We start from the raw sequence: 24,937 nt of genomic DNA, 5'->3' as shown, positions 1-24,937 counted from the left end.
TCGGAGATAAATTGAACCTTCATTTGAACTTAAGATAAGTTTAAGTACACAATCAGTCGGAGTATAAAACATGGATTAAATGCATTAGTTAATCATTAATAGATTTTAAGATATTCTTATTTTTAACTATTACTAATAAATTATGTTATGATGCTATAATAAAAGAAATTAAGTACTATTTACTGAATAATGGAATCAAACTATAAAATGGTTAAAAAAATAAATTAAAAATAGAAGAAAATAAAATCGATATGAACTATAATAATTAAAAATATTTAAAGAATGCAACTACACGTATACATATTATCAAAGTAGTACTACCTTTCAAGTAAAGGGTACAATTGTCCTAATATGCTTGCTGTTTTTGAGGTGAATTAATTTTGTTGAATTAGCATTAATTATACTAATTTTTTATTAATATTTTAAATTTATGGCAAGCCATATTATAGCCATTTTAGCACTACTCATAAATATGTATGTATCCAACCTGTAAAATGGGGCTTAAAATAATGCGATATAGAAAGAGATGATGCCACCCGTCATTGACAACTATGTATTGCTACATCAAACAAATTATATTCTCTACATCCCACTTAAATGTCAATTGAACTTTGGTGTATATTAACTGGCCAAAGAGTTGAGATGTCATAAACTTGAGATAGAGAGTAGGGGTTTCTATAAAGTGATATGATGTCTCTATTAATTATCGATGCATATATAGTGCATAAGCTTTGTAGTTTACTTCCAGATTTAGATTCAAAATGTATGTACCCGTTCCATAAAAATTGAGACATTTGAAACGACACATATTATAATGCATACTAGATAACATAGAAACGAGACATAAATAAAAAATTATATTAGGAGTAATATGTTAGTGGAGAATGAGGTCCCCTTCATTATAGAGAAAGAATGTAACTAAAAGTAAAAATGGACTATTTTAATAGGACAAATCAAATTAAAATAGTTTAAATTTTTATATGGTGGAGGGAGTATTTGTTTTGCTAAATTTTTTTTCATCTTGCTTATAGTTTTATAGAGCCTTTCATAATTAAGAGGCACCATCTGTGAATCACAATAATTGTTTGCTTTATGATAAATTAAAGGGATATTGAAGCATAATATCATGAAATTTATCAAAATTTTGTTTTTTTGCAAACCCTTTAAACTTGACATATGATATCACGTACTTTAAATATCAGATAGGTAATCATATCCATAAATTAATATTTTTTCATATTCATTAATTGATTTGTAAAAAAAGTCTAGATATATTATGTAGTACATTACTATATACTATTAATTAGGGTTGTAATCAATTACTACTACCTAATTAGCAATCCAAGACTAAATCTTAGCCATTAAATTAGCAGATTTAGTGGTTGACATAATGATATTTAAATAAGCTTAAAGGATATATAAGTCAATTTTTATACTATATGATAGTAGTAGTTAAAACTAATCACTTTCTCTCTCCTCAAAATCATCTCAAAACTTTTACGTAACTCTCTCGATTTAAATTATTTTTTTGTAAAAAATAATCAAATTAAGGTAATTTCATAAGGATTTCAATGAGATCTCAATTGCATATTTTATTTCAATTTTCGTATATGTTGATAAGCAGATTTTATATCAATATATGCAACAAAAAATCTCAATATAATGCATGTACAATATCAATAAATCTATGTTGATATTTCCAGATATTTGTGTTGAAATTCTCATGTCACTGTGTTGATATTTGTATTACACTATGTTGATATAAAAATACCGTGAAAATTGTATGTTATAACAGAATGACTATTTTACCCTTTTGTTGATATTTTATCTACTATTTATTGAAATCCGTAAGCTTTAATCTGTAAGCTTTAATCTCATCTACTCATTTTAACATGACTCATATTATATATATATATATATATATATATATATATAATAGGGTTGCGTTAAAGATAGAACCATTCTTAAGTGTAGAACCTAGAACTCTACATATTTTATTCATTGGATGAGGAAAAAATGACGGTCAAGATTAAAAATCATACATATTAGACTATGTTTTCACGACATTCCGGACTCAACATGTGAAAAAACTCACATGTTGATGGAAGAATGAATGAAACGAAGAAGAGTCCACGCATGCTTTATTTTTTCACTTATCTGCATTCACCCATTAATAATAGTTTTGGTTGTAATGGGAAGTTGTTGTGCAAATCAACACCATTGGATTAAAAGATCTAACGACATCCGTTTGGCATTTGTTCTACGTCTAAGAATGGTTCTACGTTTAAGAATGGTTCTATCTTGATCACAATATTTAATATTATAGTAAATGTATTATTCGGAGTATGAATTTAACAAGTACGGAGTAGTACTATATTTTCAGCAGTGAGAGCAAGAAAATTTAAAAGAAATTAATCAGACTTTATAAGTTTAAAAACACGCGCATATGTTATGTGTATAATACGTGGTGTGTGTGTGTGTAAAAATGAAGATAAGTAGAGAGACTGGTCAAGTTGAGATTTCTAGTTGTATAAAGATTTAAAGACTAATAATAAGAAAAATTAATGTACGTACGTTCTCTTCTTCTTGCCAAAGGTGGGCTTGACTTTGACCTCTAATCAATTTATTTCATATCCATATGATTTGAATGTTTTATCCTACTTTCTCTTTTTTCCTCTCCACTTTCCTTCTTTCTCTTTTTAACCAATTTTGTATCTTAGACTATTTTTTTATTTGTGTATTATGCGTGTTACCGATTATCTTCTTAAATTAGTATTTAAATATTGAGTATTAAAATAGATTTACAGTACTAAGAATCCGTCCGGCACGATAATGTGGAGTAGGTCATTACTTAAGAAAATAAATACTCCCCCATCCCAATTTAAGAATCACATTTTACCATTTAAATCCGTCTCAGTTTAAGAGTCACATTTAGAATCTTCCATATTTGAACATAAAATTTTACCCCATTATTCATCAAAATTACACCCAAATGCCAATATTTACATAAAAATAAACCAAAAAAAATGAAAAACACAACCTGCCCCCCAAACGCCACCCCTCATTTGACTTTCATCTCTCTCTCTCCACCTTCTCCTCTCTCCTCACTCTCATCCGGCGAAACCCTAATCGGCGCCTCCTATAATCTTCTCTCTATATCCGCCAATATCCCATCACCAATCGATTCTCATGGCCGATGAATGGGATGCAACGCTGGATTTTGAATCGTTGCCATCTTTGGATATCGTCGTCCCTGATACACCATCGGAGGTCATTGACAGGTGGGAAATCAAACGAGCGGTCGATTGGTACCACCGATCGGGAAATCCACGACCGTTTGGGGGCGTTGACGGGTCTGAAACTCTTCCACCATCTGAGGACATCGAAGGATCTGAAACTCTTCCACCGTCAGAGGTTTTCGACGGATCTGAAACCCAACCACCGTCTGAGGGCTTTTACGGATCTGAAAGTCAACCACCGTTCCAGCCCTATGACGACTCTGAAACGCAGCCACCGTCCCAGCCCTATGACGACTCTGAAACGCAGCCACCGTCCCAGCCCTATGACGACTCTGAAACACAGGCACCATCCTTGCCCTTTGACGACTCTGAAACTCAACCACCGTCCTACCCCTTTGACGACTCTGAAACTCAACCACCGTCTTCATCAAAGGTGGAGTACACCGAGAATGAAAAAGCAATGTTGTTGATCTTGTTGCCTAGTCTCAAGGATCTCATCTAATTTGTGAGTATTTTTTCAATTCTAAGCCACCACTGTGTAGGGTTTAGAGGCTGTTTTAGGGAATTGATTGAGGGTTATTGCTGCCTTGGCTATATTGGTTTGTATGCTCCTTTATGATAAAGTTTTTCTGAGAGTAAAGCATGTTAATCTATGTATTCTCTGCATTGGTTAGATTATTGTGAATTTAGTCACCCATGTGATGGTTTGGAGGCTCTGATTTGCAATGTTTGTGGCCTTTGAATGGTTTGTTGACTCTGATTTTGTGTTATTGCTCCTCTATGATGAAGTTTTCTGAGAGTAAAGCATGCTAATCTATATATTCTCTGCATTGGATGGATTATTGTGAATTTAGCCACCCTTTGGAGGCTCTGATTTGCAATGTCTGTGGCCTTTGAATGGTTTGTTGGCTCTGATTTTGTGTTATTGCTCCTCTGTGATGCAGTTTTATGAGAGTAAAACATGCTAATCTATGTATTATCTGCATTTGTTGGATTATTGTAGATTTAGCCACCCCTGTGATGGTTTGGAGGCTCTGAGTTGCAATGTTTGTGGCATTTGAATGGTTTTTAAGCACTGATTTTGTGTTATTGCTCCTTTGTGATGCAATTTTTTTAAGAGTAAAGCATGCTAATCTATGTATTCTCTGCATTGGTTGGATTATTGTGAATTTAGCCACCCCTGTGATGGTTTGGAGGCTCTGATTTGCAATGTTTGTGGCATTTGAATGGTTTGTTGGCTTTGATGTTGTGTTATTACTCCTTTGTGATGAAGCTTTTCTGATGATAAGTCACCCCTGTAATAGGTTTGGAGGCTTAAGCCTTATCATGAAACTTTTCTGATGGTTTTTAAACAAAAACACACACCTACATCACTTACACCTGGAATTCATACAAAATGCAGCTTATAGAGCTGTAATGCAGCCTAGTTGCCCTAACCTAGAATGCAGGCTATAACCCAAAAAAAAAGTTTACATCCTAAACACCAACCTATTTTGATGCTTATACTGTAAACCCCATGACCCAAGTAGCCTATCTAGAAACCTAAAATATTGCTTAGATGCTCTATGTCATATGAGGCACCCACATCATTCTCAGGGAGTAGTAGATACTCCAAGATTTCCCTTACCAGATTCTCTTCAACTTCAAGTGAGGTAGGAAGTCCCACTGTCCTACTCAACCTATCTTTGTTCAAGTGGAGGATTTTGTAGTTGTTTCCCCCATGGACTTCTAGGATCTTGCTGAAACAACTTTGCAATGTTAAGAAAACATTGTTCAAAGTTTGTGGTGTGAGTTCCTCAAAAGAATTCCAAACATTACCCAACAATTCATCTATATTGGTGGCTAATTTGTCATCTTGTAGTGATTGTATGGCCCTAAAAAAGCCAAGGCCCAATACATTAGTGTCTAGGGAGTTGGCTGGTTGGCTAATTAGATGGAATTGAAAACCATCTGAACTTGTAAGAGCCTCAAATTGTAAGTGAGAGGATTTCATGTGGGGTTTGGCATTATCTTGTTGGATATATATCTCCTTGCTTGCATTGGCTGGCCACTTAGCCTTGATTGTTGGAATAATCTGTGCATGATGTATGAATGAATGAATGACTAAGTGATGACATTACCAATGTCTGATAGTAATGTAAAACAAAAAAATGTACATACCTGATTCAAGAGACATTCTCTCATGGCTTCCTTGTTAACTGATGGGATAGGCTTTGTCTCAAGTGTCCCTCTTGACCTATTCTTTGACTTCCTTTTGGCTGGAACTTGTTGTGTGAATGGAAATATACCTATTTTACCATCAAAGATGGTCTGCCCATCACTGCCAAATTGTAACCTACTTACAACATACATGAACATCACTTTAGTGATGAATCTTTTTTACTTACAATACCTGTAAGACTCATCCTCATCCGGCAACATGTAGTATCTGTCTGAAGCCTTTGTTATGTAGAACCATTTCTCATCGATATGAACTGTGTTGTGCATTGCATGATAAAGAAGCTTACCTTCAGCTATAGTTAGGTGAATATGAGTAAGATACCATCTCATTCTAGCAATTTTGTTTGCTTCAGTGAGTGCTGGCTTTATGACATTTGTATGTGGTCTTATCTGGTTATCCTTCACCCATCTACCAACTGTGGACTTGCTAACTTCCATCTTAATAGCAAGTTTTCTTATTGATGATCTCTCAAGCACAGACAAGTGTCTAAACTTATCTTCATCAAGAATTACTTTTCCTTTTTTCTTACTATATCCTGATGCTTTGCCTGTCATGACAACAGGTTCCCCATTTTCAATTTGCTACTTGGCTATTCTCCATAAGCGGTTGGCTGTCCTTGCATGCACTTTGAATTTTTTGGCTGCCACTTCAAATGAACCATGTGGAAGTGCTCCAACACATCATTGTTGTTGAAGGAACTGCACAATAAGGTTCTTCTCTTGGTTGCTCAAACTCAGAGAAACCATCGGCCCTTGCTCTTGTTCTGCCTCTTGAAACTGCTCCTGCTCCATCTCTTGCTCCATCTCCATTGCCCTATGATGAGAATTTTTCTGAGGGTAATTTAGCTATAAATATGTTTGCTTTGTTTTTGGTTGGTGGAATTGAAGTCTTTGATAGTAATGGTGGAGTGAATGTATTTGAATGTATTTATAGGTGTAGTTTAGCTTTTGAATGTTTTGGATTTTTCCCTCCATGGGATTTAGGCATGCACACGGTTCAAAAACCGCCGGTTCCTGGAACCGGCAGGAACCGGCGGTTCACGGTTCAAAATTTCATTGAACCTGAACCGGCCCGCCAAGGTTCTAGGCGGTTTCTGTTCCGGGCCGGTTCGGCGGTTCAATTTTGTTTTTGTTTTTGTCTTTATTTGACTGAGACTACAAGTCACAACTTATAATGTTGGAAGTGTATTGGATGATTCTCTTTTATAGCTACATGTTCTTGGATGTGTTGCTCTTTCTTTCAATGTGGGATAAAAGTCATTATTTGTAACTACATGGTAGATTTCTATCATCTTTGTTTATATCTTGACTATTTTCTATTATTATAATTATAATTTAACAACAAATATTATTACATAAAGTATTATTCTTTAATCCTTTATCATTATCTATTCATTTGTGTATAAGTTTATGTAGTATATGTTAACTAATAAATACTATTATACACATTAAGAGAATAATTATTACAAATTGTATTAATATAACGATAACTATTATATGAATGATTATTTATCTATATACAAATCATATTACTCAATAATTGTTTATTCGTATCAATCAAGAATATATTCACAAATAATAATTTTATTTATATAAATTATACTACATCTATTAGAATAATAGTTATGATACAAAATCATACTATTAGTCTACTACTAATATATAAATATATAAACTATATTATATCGCTATACAAATCATTCTTTAGTTATCTATTTTTATCATTATGATACAAATTATATTAATTGTTGTTCTTTTCACATTTTAATCAATATATTGAGAAAAATTAGCAACATGCTTACATTTAAATCCAATTATTTGAACCAGTCCACGTTCTATAAATATACAAATTATTAGCAACATGCAACATTCAAATTTAATTAAACTATTCAAACTAAACTATTCTAGTTGATACTATTATTATCTATAAATTTGTCTTAGAAAAAAAATCATACAAAAATAAAGATAATGTTAGTGAATAATAAAATGTAGTATAAAATAAAGAAAAGTTGAAAACAAAAGAAAGTTTTGTATCCCACATTGGAAAAAAAATGAATGAATGGTCTAAACATATAGTTATAAAAGAAAATACTTCAACATATTTTGTCCCACATTGAAAGTGAAACACAAAATATTCAAGGATGTCTTTATAAAAGTGAAACAACCAAGAATGATTTCTTAGAATTATTAAAGGTGAGCACATTTAAATCCAAATATTATTTGAACACATCCACATTATATAAATATACAAATTATGAGTAACATGCAACATTCAAATTTAATTAAACTATTCTATTTGATGTTATTATTATCTATAAATTTGTCTTAGGAAAAGAATCATGACAAAAATAAAGATAAAATTAGTGAATAATAAAATATAGTAAAAAATTAAAGAAAAGTAGAAGACAAAAGAACGTTTTGTATCCTACATTGGAAAATGATGAATGAATGAGCTAAACATGTAGTTATAAGAAAAAATACTTCAACATATTTGTCCAACATTGAAAGTGAAACACAAAATATTCAAAGATGTTTCTATAAAGAGGGAACATTTTTTTAGGTTCACAAACTTTGTCAAAGTATCATTTTAGGTCCGTGAACTTTGAAAATATCATTTTAGGTCCGTCAATTACAAGTTAATATCATTTGAGGTATTTTGAACTTTTTCTGGACGAAAATGCCCTTAAGGTCTTCAAATGACAATTTGGACAATTCTTTCGCCACTCATTTTGCGCCAGAAGCCTATAGTCCAACAGTATTTAACGGCAAATTTTTATAATTAAATTCAATTTGGATGGTAATTGTTCTCCATTCTGAAATTCATATAAATAATACTCTGAATGACCATCCAAATTAATAGCTATCTAATTTCACAAACCCCCTATAGTAAGTTCTTAAAATGCAGTTTAGATTGAAAAAATAAAATAAAGTATCAAGTCCCAATTCACTATCCCTATATAATTGGTCATCTAATAATTGAAAAATTAACACATAGTACTATTTTTACGGCAAATTTTAATTATATTTAAATTCAATTTGGATGGTAATTGAATTAAATAGTAGTAAAAAAATTGTTGGACTCTAGGTGTTTGACGCAAGATGAGTGGCGAAAGAATTGTCCAAATTGTCCTTTGAAGGCATTAAGGGCATTTTCGTCCGGAAAAAAGTTCAAAATACCTGAAATGATATTACCTTGTAATTAATATTAACTTGTAATTAACGAACCTAAAATGATATTTTCAAAGTTCATGGACCTAAAATGATACTCTGACAAAGTTTATGGACGTAAAAAGATGTTCCCTCTTCTATAAAATAGAAATAACCAAGAATGGTTTTTAGAATTCAGAGGCCCAACAAATAAATATGAGCTATTATGAAATTCTTGTATTTATTTATTTATTTGTGAAAATTGATTGATTTTTAAATATAAAATTAATTTTTATAAATAATAAATAATAAATATTTTTTTAAAAAAAATCATTTGAACCGCCGGTTCCGGTTCCTGAAATTCTTGAACCTGAACCGCCCCCCATAAACCGCCGAACCATCTACCGATTCCAATTTGTGAGCCGACGGTTTGGTTCGGTTTGTGCATGCCTAATGGGATTGTAATATTTCCCTCCTTAATTTGGAGTTTGAGTTAGTGAAAAAGTTGTTGGTTCCCTCTTTAAATTTGTTTGAGATGTGATGGCCGATGCACTCCTTCACATGTGTTAATCAATTTTTTTAAGGTTGGCAGCATGTTCAATAAATTTAAGGAAGAAAGATTAAAATCCATAAAATTAAATAATTTAATGAATTTGACTTACAAGTAAAAAAAATATCTTTTATATCCAAAAAGTTAAAAGGGACTCACTTTCCACCAACTCATTTCATTTATTACACACTATAACAATTCACTGCATTTATTACACACTCCACCAATTTCTTAAAACTAGTGTCATAACTAATTCTAACTCCTAAACCGGGATGGAGGGAGTCTTTGACTTCGTGGTTAAAGTTGATCAAAATTAGTCAAAACGCATTATTTATTTTCCTATTAATTAGAGAAAATCGCCCCTCACTCTAAAAGTAACCTTCCAACTGATTTTTGCACATAGTTTTACTTTATTTCTCTCATATTAATAAATTCAACGATTCAACGTTGAATTAATTTGTGTTATCTGTCGGACATCCCAATAAAATTCCCGGCCACGCAAATCTACTAATTAATTAATAGTAACTAATAAAAAAACCCTAATTAAATTAAGGTATGCACGAAGCTTCTTTTATGTTGAGGATAAAGCCTGAATAACTAATTCATCAAATACCCACATATGCAAATACACTCGTATATAAATACGAAATTATGTAAGCGTGAGACAAATTTTCTACTCAACCGACCTGAGGTGTTATTTTCTTGCCAACTCCAACACTGCTTTACAATTACGAATCAATTAAAATATAAATGTACAAAAAAGGTGTCTAGAATGAGACCATATTATTTCAAGAGACAGCTCTCAAAGGGACCATTATTTTATCTCTCACTCCATCTTCCTCCTTACCTTCCTTCCTACAACTTGTCTCCCCTCTCTCTCTCTCTCTCTCTCTCCTTATAAAAACCCCCCACACCCCTTCTCTTCATTGGCAACTGCTGCAAAAACCATCAACACATCAACAAACAGCTTCAACAATATCAATCTCTTCACCTGCAAAGATTCATACAATCAGTCTTGTCTGAATATCAAAAACTTGTCTGAAAATTTTATGGAGTTCACTAGCCTGCTCAACAGCTCATTGGATCTGAATTCCAAGCCTCTGAGATTCATCGATGAGTCGCCGCCGCAAGTGAAGCAACAAGTGCTTGAGAGCAGCTTCATTGGCTTGGGAAGAAATGTTGTGAATGTCAAGGAAGAAGTGAGTATTATTAGTAGTAGTAGTAGTAGAAGAGGCTTTTCTTGATATATTTGATGTATCTAATGTAAGGTTTTGGTGTTGCAGAAGGGTGCTTTGATTGAGGAGCTGAATAGGGTGAGTGCTGAAAACAAGAAGCTGACTGAATTGCTGACAGTGATGTGTGAGAATTACACAGAGCTGAGGAACCAGTTGGTGGAGCAGACAAGCAAGAACATGATGAATGGTGGAGTGGAAAACAGCAACGCAGCATCAAGAAAGAGGAAGGCAGAGAGCAGCAGCAACAACAACAACATTGATGTGTTGAACAACGTTGGTGCATCCGAGAGCAGCTCGAGCGATGAGGAGTCGTCGAAGAAGCTACGAGAAGAGCACATCAAGGCCAAGATTTCGCGCGTTTGTGTTCAAACAGAAGCATCCGATACAAGCCTTGTAAGTCCCCTTTCTCATGCCTACTTAATTGATAGTAATAACCAATAATATTGTGTGCTTCTTTGACTAAATGAGTGTGTGTTTTACAGATAGTGAAGGATGGATATCAATGGAGGAAATATGGGCAGAAGGTGACTAGGGACAACCCTTGCCCAAGAGCCTACTTCAAATGCTCTTTTGCTCCAACCTGCCCTGTCAAAAAGAAGGTTGGTGTGATTAATATCTTTACTTTACATCAATGTGATACTACTGTTTGATTTATTATATCTCTGTAACTAAATGTTTGTTGATGTGGAATTCATCAGGTTCAAAGAAGTGTGGAAGATCAATCAATCTTGGTTGCAACTTATGAAGGGGAGCACAACCATCCTCAGCCATCAAAGGTTGAGTCCAACACCTCTGCCTCAAACAAGAACTCGAATAACTTAGGCACCGTGCCATGTTCGGCTTCTGTTAGCTCGGCTCCTGCCACCGTCACCCTTGATCTCACTAAGCCGAAGCCGGTCCAACAAGAATCGACGAACGAGAGAGGTAGTCTTGGTTCGCCGGAGATGCAGCAGTTCTTGGTTGACCAAATGGCTTCTACCTTAACTAAAGATCCAAACTTCAAAGCGGCTCTTGCAGCGGCTATTACCGGGAAGTTTCTTCAGTCCAATAATTAGATGGAGAAATGGTAGGGGTAGTGAAATGAGTGTTGCGTAGACTCATGTTCCAAATCGAACTTGAAACAACCTCAAACTGCATCTTCATATACAGAGACAGAGTTGAGACAATTTGTGATTTGTTGTTCCGGGTGGCATTGTTGTGAGGGGAAAGAAATTCTTCGAAGGATTTTTTTTGATGAAAAGTTGTTTAGATTAGATTTTGAAAGATGTGAATAAATTTATTTTTGGGGTTTGAGATATTTGATGGTTAGTTGTTTTTAAGGCAAAGATTCTGTGTGGGAAATTCTCTGCTTATTCTGCTTGATGCCTTTTGTCGAAGCATGTCCAATTCAATCTCGGTGGTTTGAGTGTTATTTCTAAATAGAAGATCCAAAGAATAATAAATTCGTGATTAGGTGCGTACATGGTCTTATGAAATGGGAATCTTATGCACAGATAGATTCTTGAACATATTCGAACTTTTTGTTTAGTTTGGGAGAGTTATGTAATCTAGTTTTTTAACTTCTATTGAATGCAATCATGAATAGTAAAAACTTAGTGATTTAACTTTTGTTTTGTTCAAATGAGACCTTAAACTTTGCAGTCACATTTAATGGAGTCCAATTAGAATAGTTGTAACTTGTAACTTTAAGAACAACAAATAGTTGAACTGAATGACTTTTCAAAACAAAAGTTTGATGATACCGTTTAAACATCAATGATTAAATTTCAAATGAATGTTTAGGGACATAAGAAACAAAATTGTGCAATTTTCAATGTATAAATTATTGAATACTATAGTTTCAATGTATGAATATTATATGATTCTAACAATAATGGTAGTATTATATAAGGGGCAAATTGACCTTATGAGTTATGTTCAAAGCAAGCCTAAACAACTTCACATCCCTCTGTATGTCTTCATACAAAGAGTCTTTGCACAAGTCTTTTTGTAAAACCAAACCTTCAACCCACTAAGTCCAAACCCTATAGCCTCCATCCCTCTCAAACACACACACGGAAGGAGGAAATAAATCTGTGATGGTGGTGGTGGGTGGAGGGTTTATGTAAAGGAAGCTGAAGGAAGGGTCTCTCTCTCTCTCACACACACACACACACACACATTATATGCTTCATAATTTGTCAAGCTGATTGAAGCAAGAAGCAGGAGAGGTTTATTCTCCTGCATATAAATGTAGTGCTATAATGCAATCTACAAGAAAAGAACAAAATAATTTATAAAGATTTGTACATAAATCTCTCGGCAATAAGCCGATCCAATTTAGGGAAACTAAACCCTTCATATGACAGATTACAGATAATCATATGTTGCTCCTGGAGAAGCGCTACCTTGACAGATTCAAAGCATCGATATCTCTGGACAGTTCAAATTGAACAAGATCATCAGCTACCTTCTCTTCATTCTTGCATGTAACCTCGTTTGTCTCTTTCAAATCAACCGCATGTATGCAGTCGTCATATCTGAAACAACTGGTGAGATGGTCGTTTGTGATCCCAGCAACTTGCATAAACGAGTAGACGACTGTAGGTCCAACTCCACGGAATCCTCTTCTCACGAGGTCCTTGCTTATGGTATCTGCTTTCGATGTCTTAATTGGAACTTGACGAGGATAACGAAAATTACTAACAGTAGGTTTGTGGTTCACAAAACCCCAGATGTACTTGTCAAAAGATCCCACTTCATCAATTATCTGCAAAACAAACATGGGAGTAATGATCAGACACTTGAAAAAATGTATTCTGTACAATTTTCAATTGTTCTTCCTATTCTTCTTAACATGTCAGAGTTTTCTTTCTGGGTTAGTCAAGCTCACTTCCTGATACAAAATCCTTCTATGCGGACAAAAATACTCAAGTGCTACTAGCAGCCAGACAATCTCTTCTTGAAACTCGGATAATGATAGTAAAATATAGTAAATCCAATACAATTCTGATTTTGTGAATGCAACCAGAAAGCTCATCGAGCCACAAGAAATAAAAAAGCCAATAAAGCAAGGTCTCAGTGTATACCTTACAAAACTGGCGTGCATTTTCAATTATAGCTCGCAGCTTCATTTCAGACAGAAGAGAGCTGGCAGGACCTCCTGGTGTAGCGATTTTCTTCTCATTTAATTTTGACACAGCTATTGGATCAAAGTTCACGAAGACATCTCTGTCAAAAACTTGCACAACAAATTAGCATCCTGAGAAATCTAGAGCTTACTTCACAACTGTCATAATAATTTCTTTTTAACTAAACATTCTACAGCAGTAGTTATGTTACCTGAATATATGCCTTTTGCTGAGAATAACAGGCCATGTTATTTCAGCCAATGCTGTGGAAAAGCTAAGCAGTTCAAAAAGTTTCCTGCAAAATGGGACGAATGAACAAACTACTTGCCTAGTATATTTAACTTTTCAAATACAGCATGTCAACTGAGAAGGAAGAAATATGTACTTGTCATCGTGCTCAGGAAGACCCCATTCCTCATCATGGAAAGCAGCATACAGTGGATCTTGTGGAAAACAAATCCGTCAGCAGAGGGAATAACAAAAGCACAATCACAGGCATGTTCAGATTAGATGCTACAATAAATGGACAGGCAATCAGCAAGAAACAATGGGGGCAGATAACAAAACCAAGAAACATCTGGAGTCTGGACTACATAATATGTTTATAAGTTAAGATATTTGGACCATTTGATTGCAACAATATTTACAGGATTGGATTAATTTGTTATGATGACTGAAGTCAATGAGAGAAGTGAAAAACATATCAGGACGTAAGAAGAGAAACACTCTATCAAAAATGTCCCAAAATCATTAAGAAGTCCAGTAGAAGAACGAAATGTGGGCTACAGAACAGTTAGAGGCACAGGTGACTAGTGTAATGGTTTGTTTCTCTATGGAGGCACTGGATTCTAGGCAAAGATAAGTGTACACAAGATTGTGAAAAGGGTATTGGCATTACATTCTTTAGTATGAACTATGAATAAACCTCAATGTATAGCTTTTAGGCCCAATTTTCATAGTTAATTCCCCAGTTTTCCATGGCAATTAAACAGATAAACAGGAGTAGTCATTGATCCAGAGGGATTAATACTCGTGTAATCAGAAAGTTACAGAATTGTGTAAAGTTCTCCTTGGACATCTTCTTCGTTAGCCTACATGGATCTCTCTTTCTCTAATGTGTTGCCTCTTGGTAGCCATGAAATTGAGTAGTTCAAATGCCACCTAATCAGTCACATATATTCACATACACCAGTCTAAATGCCACCTAGTCAGTGACACACATGACACACATTTAGAAAAAGCAATGTGATGAGTCATCCTAGACAGGGAAATGCAAAAATAAAAGATATCCAAAGAAACAACACTTTAAGTTGGTCTCTCTCTAGAGATCTTTTATCCGTGTATTATTAATGTATGAATGCATAATGTCGAGCAACATAATATTGTCTCTCTTCTCTTATCATAAACAAATCACATCCACTTTAGCATGAGGCATGTTTTAGAAACGTTTTAATCTGGAAATTATCTGTGGTTAAAGTACCCCCAATGTTATTGATTTTTGTTCTCCTCAAATGCTGCATTATTTCGGAAATTGATGATTATACACAATGTTAAATCGCCTAGTGAAGGTGTAGTAATGTTATAGTATAGACTTTGACACACCGCATAGCAGTTCCCACTCTGACATCCATCTCAAAGTAAATAAAAGCAAATGATGGATTGTCAATTCGTCATCATCTAGTGCTCAAAATAGACTACGAATTCCAATGTCTAGAAATCAAATTCAAATGAATATCCTATTCCAGTCCAAATAATTATGGCACCCAAAAAAATTGGTAAAATTCAAACATAAGTAACCAAATACAGAAGCTCCATTCACTCCAAGCATAGAAATCCTAACATCAACAGTAATCACACAAAAAAATTGAGCATTTAATGTGTGGTATGATTATATCTACCAATCTTTACTACTAAGTGATGTAACGTACCAGTGTTCGAAGTTACCCAAGCACACCTTTTCTTTACCAAAGAACCATCCAATGATGCATCATCACTCTCACTCCCAACACTTCTCACATATCCTTCCACCATCTCAAATCTCTCCCCTCTCGAGCCGCATTGCGTCTTCCTCTTTACAGTTGGTGCAGAATTTGCAGTTCGTCGGAAAACCCTCCCCGTCGACGCCCTGCTATGAGAGGACTCCGTAGAAGCATCCGAAGAGCACGAAGCATTCATCGACAAGTTCTGCTGGCGCTGCCTCAGAATCGAGGCAGCACCGCCTGCATTCCTCCTGGATCCCACAGGCGACGGGGTTTTCTCCGCAGTCATCCGCGGCGACTTCAATGCCGCCGGAGACCTGTTCCCCTTTGCCTCGCCGGTGGCCGGAGGCCTCTGTGTATCCACACTCTTCGGTTTCACAGCTGGTTTTCTCAATTCAACAGATCTAGCTTTATTTCCTGCTGGTCCAAGCACCGGCCGAGCCTCAGATTCGGTAAAATTGATCGAATTTACCATCGGTGGCTCAGACATTATCGGCTACAAACAGTTAGGGTTTATAGACACAAGAAGCAAATCAAAATTTATGAAATTCGCTTAGCGTAGAGTAAATTAGGGCTTGAAGGAAGTGCATTGTGCAGTAGTGGAAACAAGAGCAGCAATTAGCACTGCATAGAGAGAGAGAGAGAGAAGTGTGGTGGAGCAGGAGCGGCGGCGCGGGTCGGCCGGAAGGGAGGAGAAACTGTTGCGGCGGTTGATCAGCTGGTGGCAGTGATGGATGATTCTAGAGAGAGAGAGGAGAAGCGAGTGTGTGTGAGAAACAGAGAGAGATAGTAGGTGAGTGCATTTGTGATGAAAGAAGCCAACAGAAACTAACCATTAAATGCTTGCCATCTCAAGAAGGCAGCCAGCCAGCCAGCCTGTGACCTCCCTTTTCCTTTTTCTTTTTTTCTTTTTACTAATTACACATCTTATTTGATCAAACATTAAACCTAAGGTCATCCACAACGCTGTTCCTATACCGTTCTTATATCGTTCCTTAAACCACTATTTGATAGTTCCACTGTACTTTTTTACTCCATTCGTTAACTAAGGAACGGAACCTGCAACCCTCCGTTCCTTAACCGTTCCTTAACCGTTCCTTAAATTACTATTCATTCAATTTCATTTTTTTTATTTCCAACCCAATTCAATTTAAATAAACACACTTTATTAAAAAACAAACACACTTTATTAAAAAACACACAACATTAAAAAAAATTACAACTTAAACTTAAAAAAATAAAAAAGCACACAATTAAAATCCTAAAAAAATAAAAAGCACACAATAAAATCCTAAAAAAATAAAAGTACACAATTTTAATAATTTCAAGTGATTGTTCCAATATTTGACGCATTTGTTCATAAGGATCCATTAGTTTGATTAAATTTGGGAGAAGGAAAATAGGGTTGATTTGAGATGAAAATTGGGGTGGAAATAGAGAGGAATAGATGTGTGTTTGTGATTGAAATGAGTATGAAATAGAAGTATTTATAGAGGAAATAAATAAAATAAAAATTAAAAAAAAATAAAAAACGGATATAAAAAAAACGGTCTCATTACTGTTGCAAATTTTTTTTTTTTTATTATTAAATTCGAATTTAAAAAAAAATGAATTATTGCGTCACCGGACGAAGCCCACTCGCGGGGCAGCGAGTGGGCTTCACGCGTCGAATGGGAGGCCGCCACGTCGCCTCGGCGCGTGGCGGAACGTTCTGTTCCGCGTTCCTCCGGAACGGAACGCGGCACGGCATAGGAATGGCGACGGCACGGAACGGCGACGGAACGCATCCCGCAACGCGTGCCGCCGCGGAACCGTTCCGTCGGAACGGCATAGGAACCGCAACGGCACAGCGTTGCGGGTGCCTTAAGTTTTACTACTTTTTAACAACTAGTATTAACACCCGAGCTATGCATGGGACATAAGAGTTTCAAATAATGGATATAAAATATAATAAATATATAAAAAATAAGAATTGAAAGCAATATGGAGATTTAAAAAATAAAAATGTACTATCTTGTCTCACTCAAAATGAAGAATTTACTACTTCCCAGTGAATGAAACATTTATGCAATTTTAATTTATAATCTAAGTGAAGTAAAAACAATAAAATTAATGACAAAAATAAGATGGGTAACTAATGATCTAAGAGTATGAATTAATTAGAATAAGATATACAAATAAAGAAAATATGTGTGAGTAAAGATGTTTATTGAAAGTGCTATGCAAGTCATTAATCCAAATAAAAGGCAAATTAATATATAAATTTAATAGCTTAATTTATAAAAAATTTATTTGAAAAAAATATATGGAATCATATCCACGTTAAATATATGAATAATTTAAATCATATAAATTTAAAACTTCTTTGAGAAGTCAAGTTAGAAACTTTGTATTATCCAATAATCACATTTTAGTTGACTGTTTATTTCTTTCTTTTAATTTCAGACCATAGCATAACTTGATATACATTGCCAAAGACTAAATGCATTTTTTATATTGGAAAGAATAAATTTCTTACTTCCCGCCACATATACGTATAAAAAGTAAATTACTACTATCACTTAAAATAACGATAATATTTTATGCATCTTGTTGTTTTGAATAATGTGAGAATTTACACTACTCTTTATATTAAGAAGTTATACAAACTTTATAAGTTAGATTTAATTTTAAATATATATAATGTCATCTTATTCCTTAGTTTAATCTATAAACTTAGTAGTATTGTTTAATTAGAGGCGAATTAAAATATAAGAACTAAAAACTTTAATTGAGTAAATATAGGATGGAAATTGTAAGCATTACATATATGTGTTGTCGTTTAGCTTGTGAATTAATTCGGAGAAAAAGTATTGCAATAAATGATTAAATCTCAATTTTAACCTAAATAAATGGAAGGCAAACTAAACTCTCTATCACAATTCCAATTTAACTCAAATATAAGTCTAATTAATATATAAATTTAATAACTTAATTATAAAAAATTTAATGGTAGTGCACTATTTAAATGTGTTTTAAAACTTCTTCAAGAAGTTAGCATTTTATTGGGATATTATTTGTCCAATTGTTTTTGCCATAAAAAATTATTTTTGAATAGAAGACACCTCATCCTTTCATTTTCCCTCAAAAAAGGGCATTAAGGACTTTTCATCAAACTTGCACTTTAGATTGGAGCATCCACTATGCGTCCCGCGGCCGTCCCGCATTTCGTTCCGGAGGGACGGAACCGCCGCGGGACGCGTTGCAGCGAGGCGTTCCGTCCCCAGCCCGTCTCCATGCCGTCCCGTAGCCCGCGACCACGCGACGCAGGACGCGACGTCTCGCCACGCGCCGAGGCGACGTGGCGAGCTCCTAGGGCATGCGTGACGCCCACTCGCCGGCCCGCGAGTGGGCGTCGTCACGCTGACGCAATAATTCATTTTTTTAAATATTTTTTTTTAAAAATATTTTTTATTTATAAAAATTGTTTTTATTTTTAAAAATAATTTTTACAAATAAATGAATACAATAAATTCGTATACCCATATATATTTGATGGACTTGCAAATTAATGAAACTCATTCTTGGTTGTCTCTCTTTTATAGAGACATCCTTGAATGTTTTATGTTCCACTTTCGATGTGGGACAAACTCATTCTTGGTTGTCTCTCTTTTATAGAGACATCCTTGAATGTTTTATGTTCCACTTTCGATGTGGGACAAACTCAATCTTGGTTGTCTCTGTTTTATAGAGACATCCTTGAATGTTTTATTTTTCACTTTCGATGTGGGACTAACTCATTCTTGGTTGTCTCTATTTTATAGAGACATCCTTGAATGTTTTATGTTCCACTTTCGATGTGGGACTAACTCATTCTTGGTTGTCTCTATTTAATAGAGACATCCTTGAATGTTTTATGTTCCACTTTCGATGTGGGACAAACTCATTCTTGGTTGTCTCTCTTTTATAGAGACATCCTTGAATGTTTTATGTTCCACTTTCGATGTGGGACAAACTCATTCTTGGTTGTCTCTCTTTTATAGAGACATCCTTGAATGTTTTATGTTCCACTCTCGATGTGAGACAAACTCATTCTTGGTTGTCTCTATAAAATTGTATTTTAAATTATGTCATTTTTATTTTTTTAGGATTTTAATTATGTCTTTTTCTATTTTTTTGAATTTTAAGTTGTAATGTTATTTTATTTTTAATGAAGTGCGGTTTTTATTAATTAAATTTGTTGGAGAAAAAAAATAAAAAAAATGAAATTGAATGAATAGTAATTTAAGGGACGGTTAATGGATGAAGTAAAAAAGTACAGTGGGTCCCTCAAATAGTAGTTTAAGTGACGGTATAGAGACAGCATAATGGATGACCTTAGGATAGATACTTACATTCTACGTCCATTAATAAATAACCGACTTTAATTTGGAATTTAAGAAATACTATAAAAGAAATTAGTGGAATATGAATTACTACTATATTTTTATATATTAATTGTGAAATATGAATAAACTAAAAATAATACTACTACTAATCTATAAATCTAACGGTGAACAAATGGAGTACTCCTATTTAATAGCAGATCGTATATACGCACAGCTTCTATTTGCAACATTGTAAATTTGTGATAATAACATTGCGTTTTTCTGGAAATTGATAAATACAATTGTTAGTCTACAGATGGTACTTTTAATAGGATGATCGCCACTAACTTTTGCCTACTTCGTAATTCTTTCAAATATTATAATCATATAGACTATTTTAGCATGGCTAGAGAAGTATTAAATGGCGAGATATTGACAGACAAACTAAACAAATTTACCAGATATGAATGAATTAATTTTATTATCATATGTACTTAAATTCAAATGTAAATTATTAGAGTTTGTGTGAGCTAAAATAAGCTCGTGACCCTCAAATATTGTGAAAGAAGAATATTATGCCTCTTTCTTCACTCGTTAATATTGTGAAGATGATAATTTCCATTTGTTTTTTATAAATACTTTTATTTTTCTGAACAAAAATCTTATTTTTCTTGGAAGATGAAAGTTCTTTACACTTTATTGCAATGGTATCAATCAACCTATTAAGAATACATGCCAAGGTCCACTTCCGACAAAGTTAGTTATTAGTAATATAAGGATGGCATTGATATTCCCCCACTTCTCATACATAATTCGTATAAATTTGTCGCATAGTGACCCTAATGAATCTTCACATATTTGTTGACGTTTACAATCATTGCAAATAAAATTATGGTTTTTATAATATGAAACCTATCGTTTGAGGTTCACTTACAACCTACCTACTTATGTTCATCTCATGCAATGTTTTAAAAATCGGACCAGTCTCCGAACCAGCGAAGCTACTGGTTCATGGTTCAACCGGTCCAACCGGTTCAATCACTGGTCAAACTGTTTTACTGTTGCAAATACATATAATTAGAGTAGTGATCTAGGAAAACCACTACTTAAATGCATAACTAGAGAACACGAATGTAGTTCACTATAAGAGCGATTTAGTTCACTACAGGAAGAAGTGAACCAAAACGCCTTTACAGTGAACTAAATCCTTCACGAAGTAAATATTTTACTATAATGGTGTTTTGGTTCACTCCTTCTTGTAGTGAATTAAACCACTCTTATAGTGAACTAAATCGCCCATATAATGAACTAGATCATTTTGATCTAATGGTTGAGATTTGTTCTCTAGTTATACACTTAATATTAGTTATATTTTGATCATCTCCCTAATTAATAATATATTAAAAATATTAACCTTATATTTTAGTTGTAATATAAATATTAAAATTTACTAGTAAATGACTAAATTTCATAAATATTTTTGATGGTAAATAAAATTAAATATATGATTCATTAGTTATTGTAGATAAAAAATTTATATTTTATATGTAAATAGATAAATTTCATTATAACTAAAAAAAGTGTATTGAACGAACTAATATTATATTAAGCAATTATTAAACATGAATAATTAGTTATTTTATGTAAAAATATTAATATTAATGGTTAGTGTATATAAATTAAATATATAGTATAAGAAAAATATTAATATTAAGTAATAATACATTATATTTACATATAAAACATATTAAATTTATGTGTAATTACAAACTCGTATATTTTAAAAATCTAGTGATTATTAAAGCATGATTAAAATATATATTATAATTAACAATTTCTTAAAAGAATATAAAATTAAAATGAATTATTATTTTATGTGGATAAAAATATCATATTTTAGTGTATAAGAATAATTAATGTTCATATTATTTCAAAATGGTCATATGGTGGAGTGGTAAAAGTGTTGGACCAGACTGCCTACCAGTTCGTGATTGAACCGGTCCGGTCCGGTTTTTAAAAATTGATCTAATACTCCCTATATATGTATATATAAATGCAAGGGGAGGATTATATATTTCCATATTTACATAGTTACATGTAGATATCAATATGCATCGTTGGATCATTTATATTTGAAGCTTTAATTATTAATCATTCATATTTAAGATCATTTTCTGGGGGGAACGAATCGATTAAAGAGATGATTAGTGCAATTATATACGGAGTACTAGCATTCAATTTAATAACTAATCAATTTAATAACTAGTGCAACTCGTCGGGTTAAAGAGCTATACTGAACAAGTTCAAATTAGTTTTGATCAAATTGAGATTTGATTAGTTTAACATGATTCATAATCAGGAGACAAATATATCACTGATGGACTTTTAAATCTCAATCTATGCATGGAAAACTTATTGCCAAATACATATATACTTCACCACTAAATTAGGAATTACGATGGTCAAATATCGATAAAATTGTAGTAAAATTTGACCCACTACACTCTACGGTGCCAGCCCATTTTTCACATCAGATTGGGCTACAAACCAGCCCAGTTTTGGGGTTGGGCTGCGGCTATGCTTTTTTTAGATCCGAATGATTTTAAAGCTCGACCTGACATGAGAGTTCTTCCATTTGGGCATTATGCCTGGAGCTAGATTTCGACAGCTCTAATTATCAAGAATAGATTCGAATGCACCAGCCACATTGCTGAGGTTCACAGAAACATGTTCACAGCAACACACAGGTTATTCAAGAAACCATATTGAAGCTTCTGCACCTAACCTCAACAGAGAGCCTTTGCACGAGTTGAAGGATCTTCCTTCGACTCAACTTGTATCATAAATACGTAGCCCAGAACCCACAGGCCGATGTATAAATAAGGTACCCAAGGAAGACAGCCGACAAGGCTTATGATGCTTCCGACGTATTGAGGATCTCTAATTACTCCAAAGGGAAACTCAGTCACCCATGGTATGTTCTTCCCAAAACGCACACCATAATAGGTTCCCGGTTCTCCCAACAGCTGGTACACCCTGCATACACCATGCCAATTATAGCCGTCAATTTTCATACGAACAAATATGCTTACAGTGTCACAGTGCTAAATGAAATAGGTTGGTAAATGCTTCATCTATCCATGGTAAAACATTTTACTAGTCTGTTAAATTTTGAAGCCACTCCTAATCTGCATTTGCTCTTTTTGTGTTCCTTGACAGCAGGCACTGAATTAAACTAAAAGAAATCGAAAGATTGAAAATATGGTAGTGCCAACAAATTTGAAAGATCCGTTGTATGAGCAAGAATCAAGACATTTACATTGTTTCATTCCAATCATTTTAATACAATTGCCTCGTCCATCGGTATCCAAACACATGGACATTCGTACTTGTGCTTTTCCTGTCTAATCCAACTGAAATGGCCTACTCAGGCCTGGGAACTTAACACAGGATTGAAAACTTGTTATTGGATCCTAAATTAGCATCTAATGAGACTCCATTGTCAGCACTCAGACGGCCTAAATGCGTTCACCGTTCTTATCAAACGACCAATGTCTCACGTGCATATAATTTTTTAGTCAAATAGGCAGAACAGTGGAATACATTAATCCGAAAAGACAAACGCAGCCTGCACTAACACTAGTTCACCCGAAAGGAAGGTGAATCATTTACAGGAACTGAAAATTATCCACCATATCTGTTGAAATTAGAAAAATCATATGTAATTAGTTAGCATTTTATTAGTTAGTTAGCCTTTTACTTAGCCTATATATAAGGCTCTTAATTGTAATTTGATGAGCAGAACTGAAACGAGCACACTACAATAAATAAGCTCTAATTGAGCTAAACGTTCACAAATTCTCCAAAAACCGATCATAGAAATTATGATCAAGCTTGTCTATTATGTTTAAGATCTTAACCAACAAGAACTTTGATACCAAACGACCATGGCTTGTCTACAAGCGTAGAAGTCAAAGGGTTGTTGACTAGGGGAAACTGAATATGAAAGGAGGGAACTGTTACCACAATAATAAAGTGAAACTGTCAGTTACTTATGACTACAATAATACAATAATAATGGAGAAGCTGATGAGTCCAGGAGTTACTCTCTTAGCAGTATAGTTTATATAATCTATGGCTGTTAGAAGAAGAATGGAGAAAAAGTTATCTAGTATTGAACGGCTTGCCGTGGGCTTTCTTTGAAGGAGAGTTACATATGTCATCTTTGCTTTCCCATTCACAATAATATATTATATTTCAGTTCCCAAACATCTTCTACTCATCGTCGCCTCTTACCTCTAACAAACTTCAAACTAGCTAATGACATATCTAGTAGAACACCAATAGCAAAGAGACAAACTGGAGAAGTTCAGAATATTCACTAGAGCAACAAATAGTGATCCGCACATTTTTATAAACCCAATCAAAATTCTCGAAATACTGTTTGAAACTAAACAACAAACACATGGCGTGCAAAGAGCAGTTAGCCGCGAACCTGAAGTTGAGAAATTGACCGAATAAGAAGAGCGGCCAGAAGTAGAAAGGCGGAGGCCAATGAAGATCGGAGACGGAGAAGAGCGACACGAACTGAACGATCTTAATGAAATGCGACACCAGTGCCATGATTTTGCAGGGGTCACGGCTCCTCCCACACAGATTTACCCATGACTGCGGGTGGTTCCAAAGATAGTAGTAAAATGGAAATGGCAATATCACACCTATGCACGCCAATATCCCCATTTTTTCTCCTTCTTCCTCGTCTCTTTTGCCGGAGCAGATGTAGATTCACTGTACAGAGCTAGCTTGATGTATTCATTTTGTGTTTTTCAATGCAGGAAAATTGGGTTTGGGTTTGGAAATTTGGGCCGTATTTTGCCAAAACATATCGTTATGAGTTTAGCCCAAATTGTAGATCGAAATTGGGCCAAGGCCTCAACTTAAAGATATGATACAAAAACTTAGTTGCATTGAATAAAGACAAAAAAGAAAAGTTGAAAAATGTACCAACCTAGCAAAGGTTAAATTAATAGAATATGAGTGAATTTTTTTTTACAGTAAGTGATTTATCAAGAAAAGGGTTGAAAAGTGATGCTAGAAAAGCAAGAATATCA

At 34.2% G+C, this 24,937-nt stretch overlaps 4 protein-coding genes across 4 annotated transcripts; 1 reads left to right on the top strand and 3 right to left on the bottom strand.

The window, feature by feature from the left end:
• Nucleotides 1–4,773: 4,773 nt before the first annotated feature.
• LOC121752615 lies at nucleotides 4,774–6,269 on the bottom strand. The gene is made up of 4 exons (XM_042147736.1): nucleotides 6,194–6,269; nucleotides 5,632–6,007; nucleotides 5,400–5,574; nucleotides 4,774–5,313 (listed from the first exon to the last, which is right to left on the bottom strand). The coding sequence occupies exons 1-4, from the start codon at nucleotides 6,267–6,269 to the stop codon at nucleotides 4,774–4,776; spliced, it is 1,167 nt and encodes a 388-aa protein (XP_042003670.1).
• Nucleotides 6,270–9,989: 3,720 nt separating this feature from the next.
• LOC121752031 (probable WRKY transcription factor 40) lies at nucleotides 9,990–11,688 on the top strand. Its single transcript, XM_042146904.1, has 4 exons — nucleotides 9,990–10,355; nucleotides 10,440–10,784; nucleotides 10,874–10,990; nucleotides 11,090–11,688. The coding sequence occupies exons 1-4, from the start codon at nucleotides 10,206–10,208 to the stop codon at nucleotides 11,444–11,446; spliced, it is 969 nt and encodes a 322-aa protein (XP_042002838.1). The 5' UTR covers nucleotides 9,990–10,205; the 3' UTR covers nucleotides 11,447–11,688.
• Nucleotides 11,689–12,642: 954 nt separating this feature from the next.
• Nucleotides 12,643–16,303, bottom strand: LOC121752030 (probable GMP synthase [glutamine-hydrolyzing]). Its single transcript, XM_042146902.1, has 5 exons — nucleotides 15,430–16,303; nucleotides 13,887–13,944; nucleotides 13,713–13,796; nucleotides 13,460–13,601; nucleotides 12,643–13,140 (listed from the first exon to the last, which is right to left on the bottom strand). The coding sequence occupies exons 1-5, from the start codon at nucleotides 15,968–15,970 to the stop codon at nucleotides 12,775–12,777; spliced, it is 1,191 nt and encodes a 396-aa protein (XP_042002836.1). The 5' UTR covers nucleotides 15,971–16,303; the 3' UTR covers nucleotides 12,643–12,774.
• Nucleotides 16,304–22,209: 5,906 nt separating this feature from the next.
• Nucleotides 22,210–24,622, bottom strand: LOC121751072 (phosphatidyl-N-methylethanolamine N-methyltransferase-like). Its single transcript, XM_042145787.1, has 2 exons — nucleotides 24,322–24,622; nucleotides 22,210–22,862 (listed from the first exon to the last, which is right to left on the bottom strand). The coding sequence occupies exons 1-2, from the start codon at nucleotides 24,564–24,566 to the stop codon at nucleotides 22,613–22,615; spliced, it is 495 nt and encodes a 164-aa protein (XP_042001721.1). The 5' UTR covers nucleotides 24,567–24,622; the 3' UTR covers nucleotides 22,210–22,612.
• Between the last annotated feature and the right edge of the window lie 315 nt (nucleotides 24,623–24,937).

This window comes from Salvia splendens, chromosome 10 (assembly GCF_004379255.2).
Source record: "Salvia splendens isolate huo1 chromosome 10, SspV2, whole genome shotgun sequence".
Taxonomy (NCBI): domain Eukaryota; kingdom Viridiplantae; phylum Streptophyta; class Magnoliopsida; order Lamiales; family Lamiaceae; genus Salvia; species Salvia splendens.
Note: the sequence above shows the minus strand (reverse complement) of the source record. Positions and strands in the feature narration are given on the sequence as shown.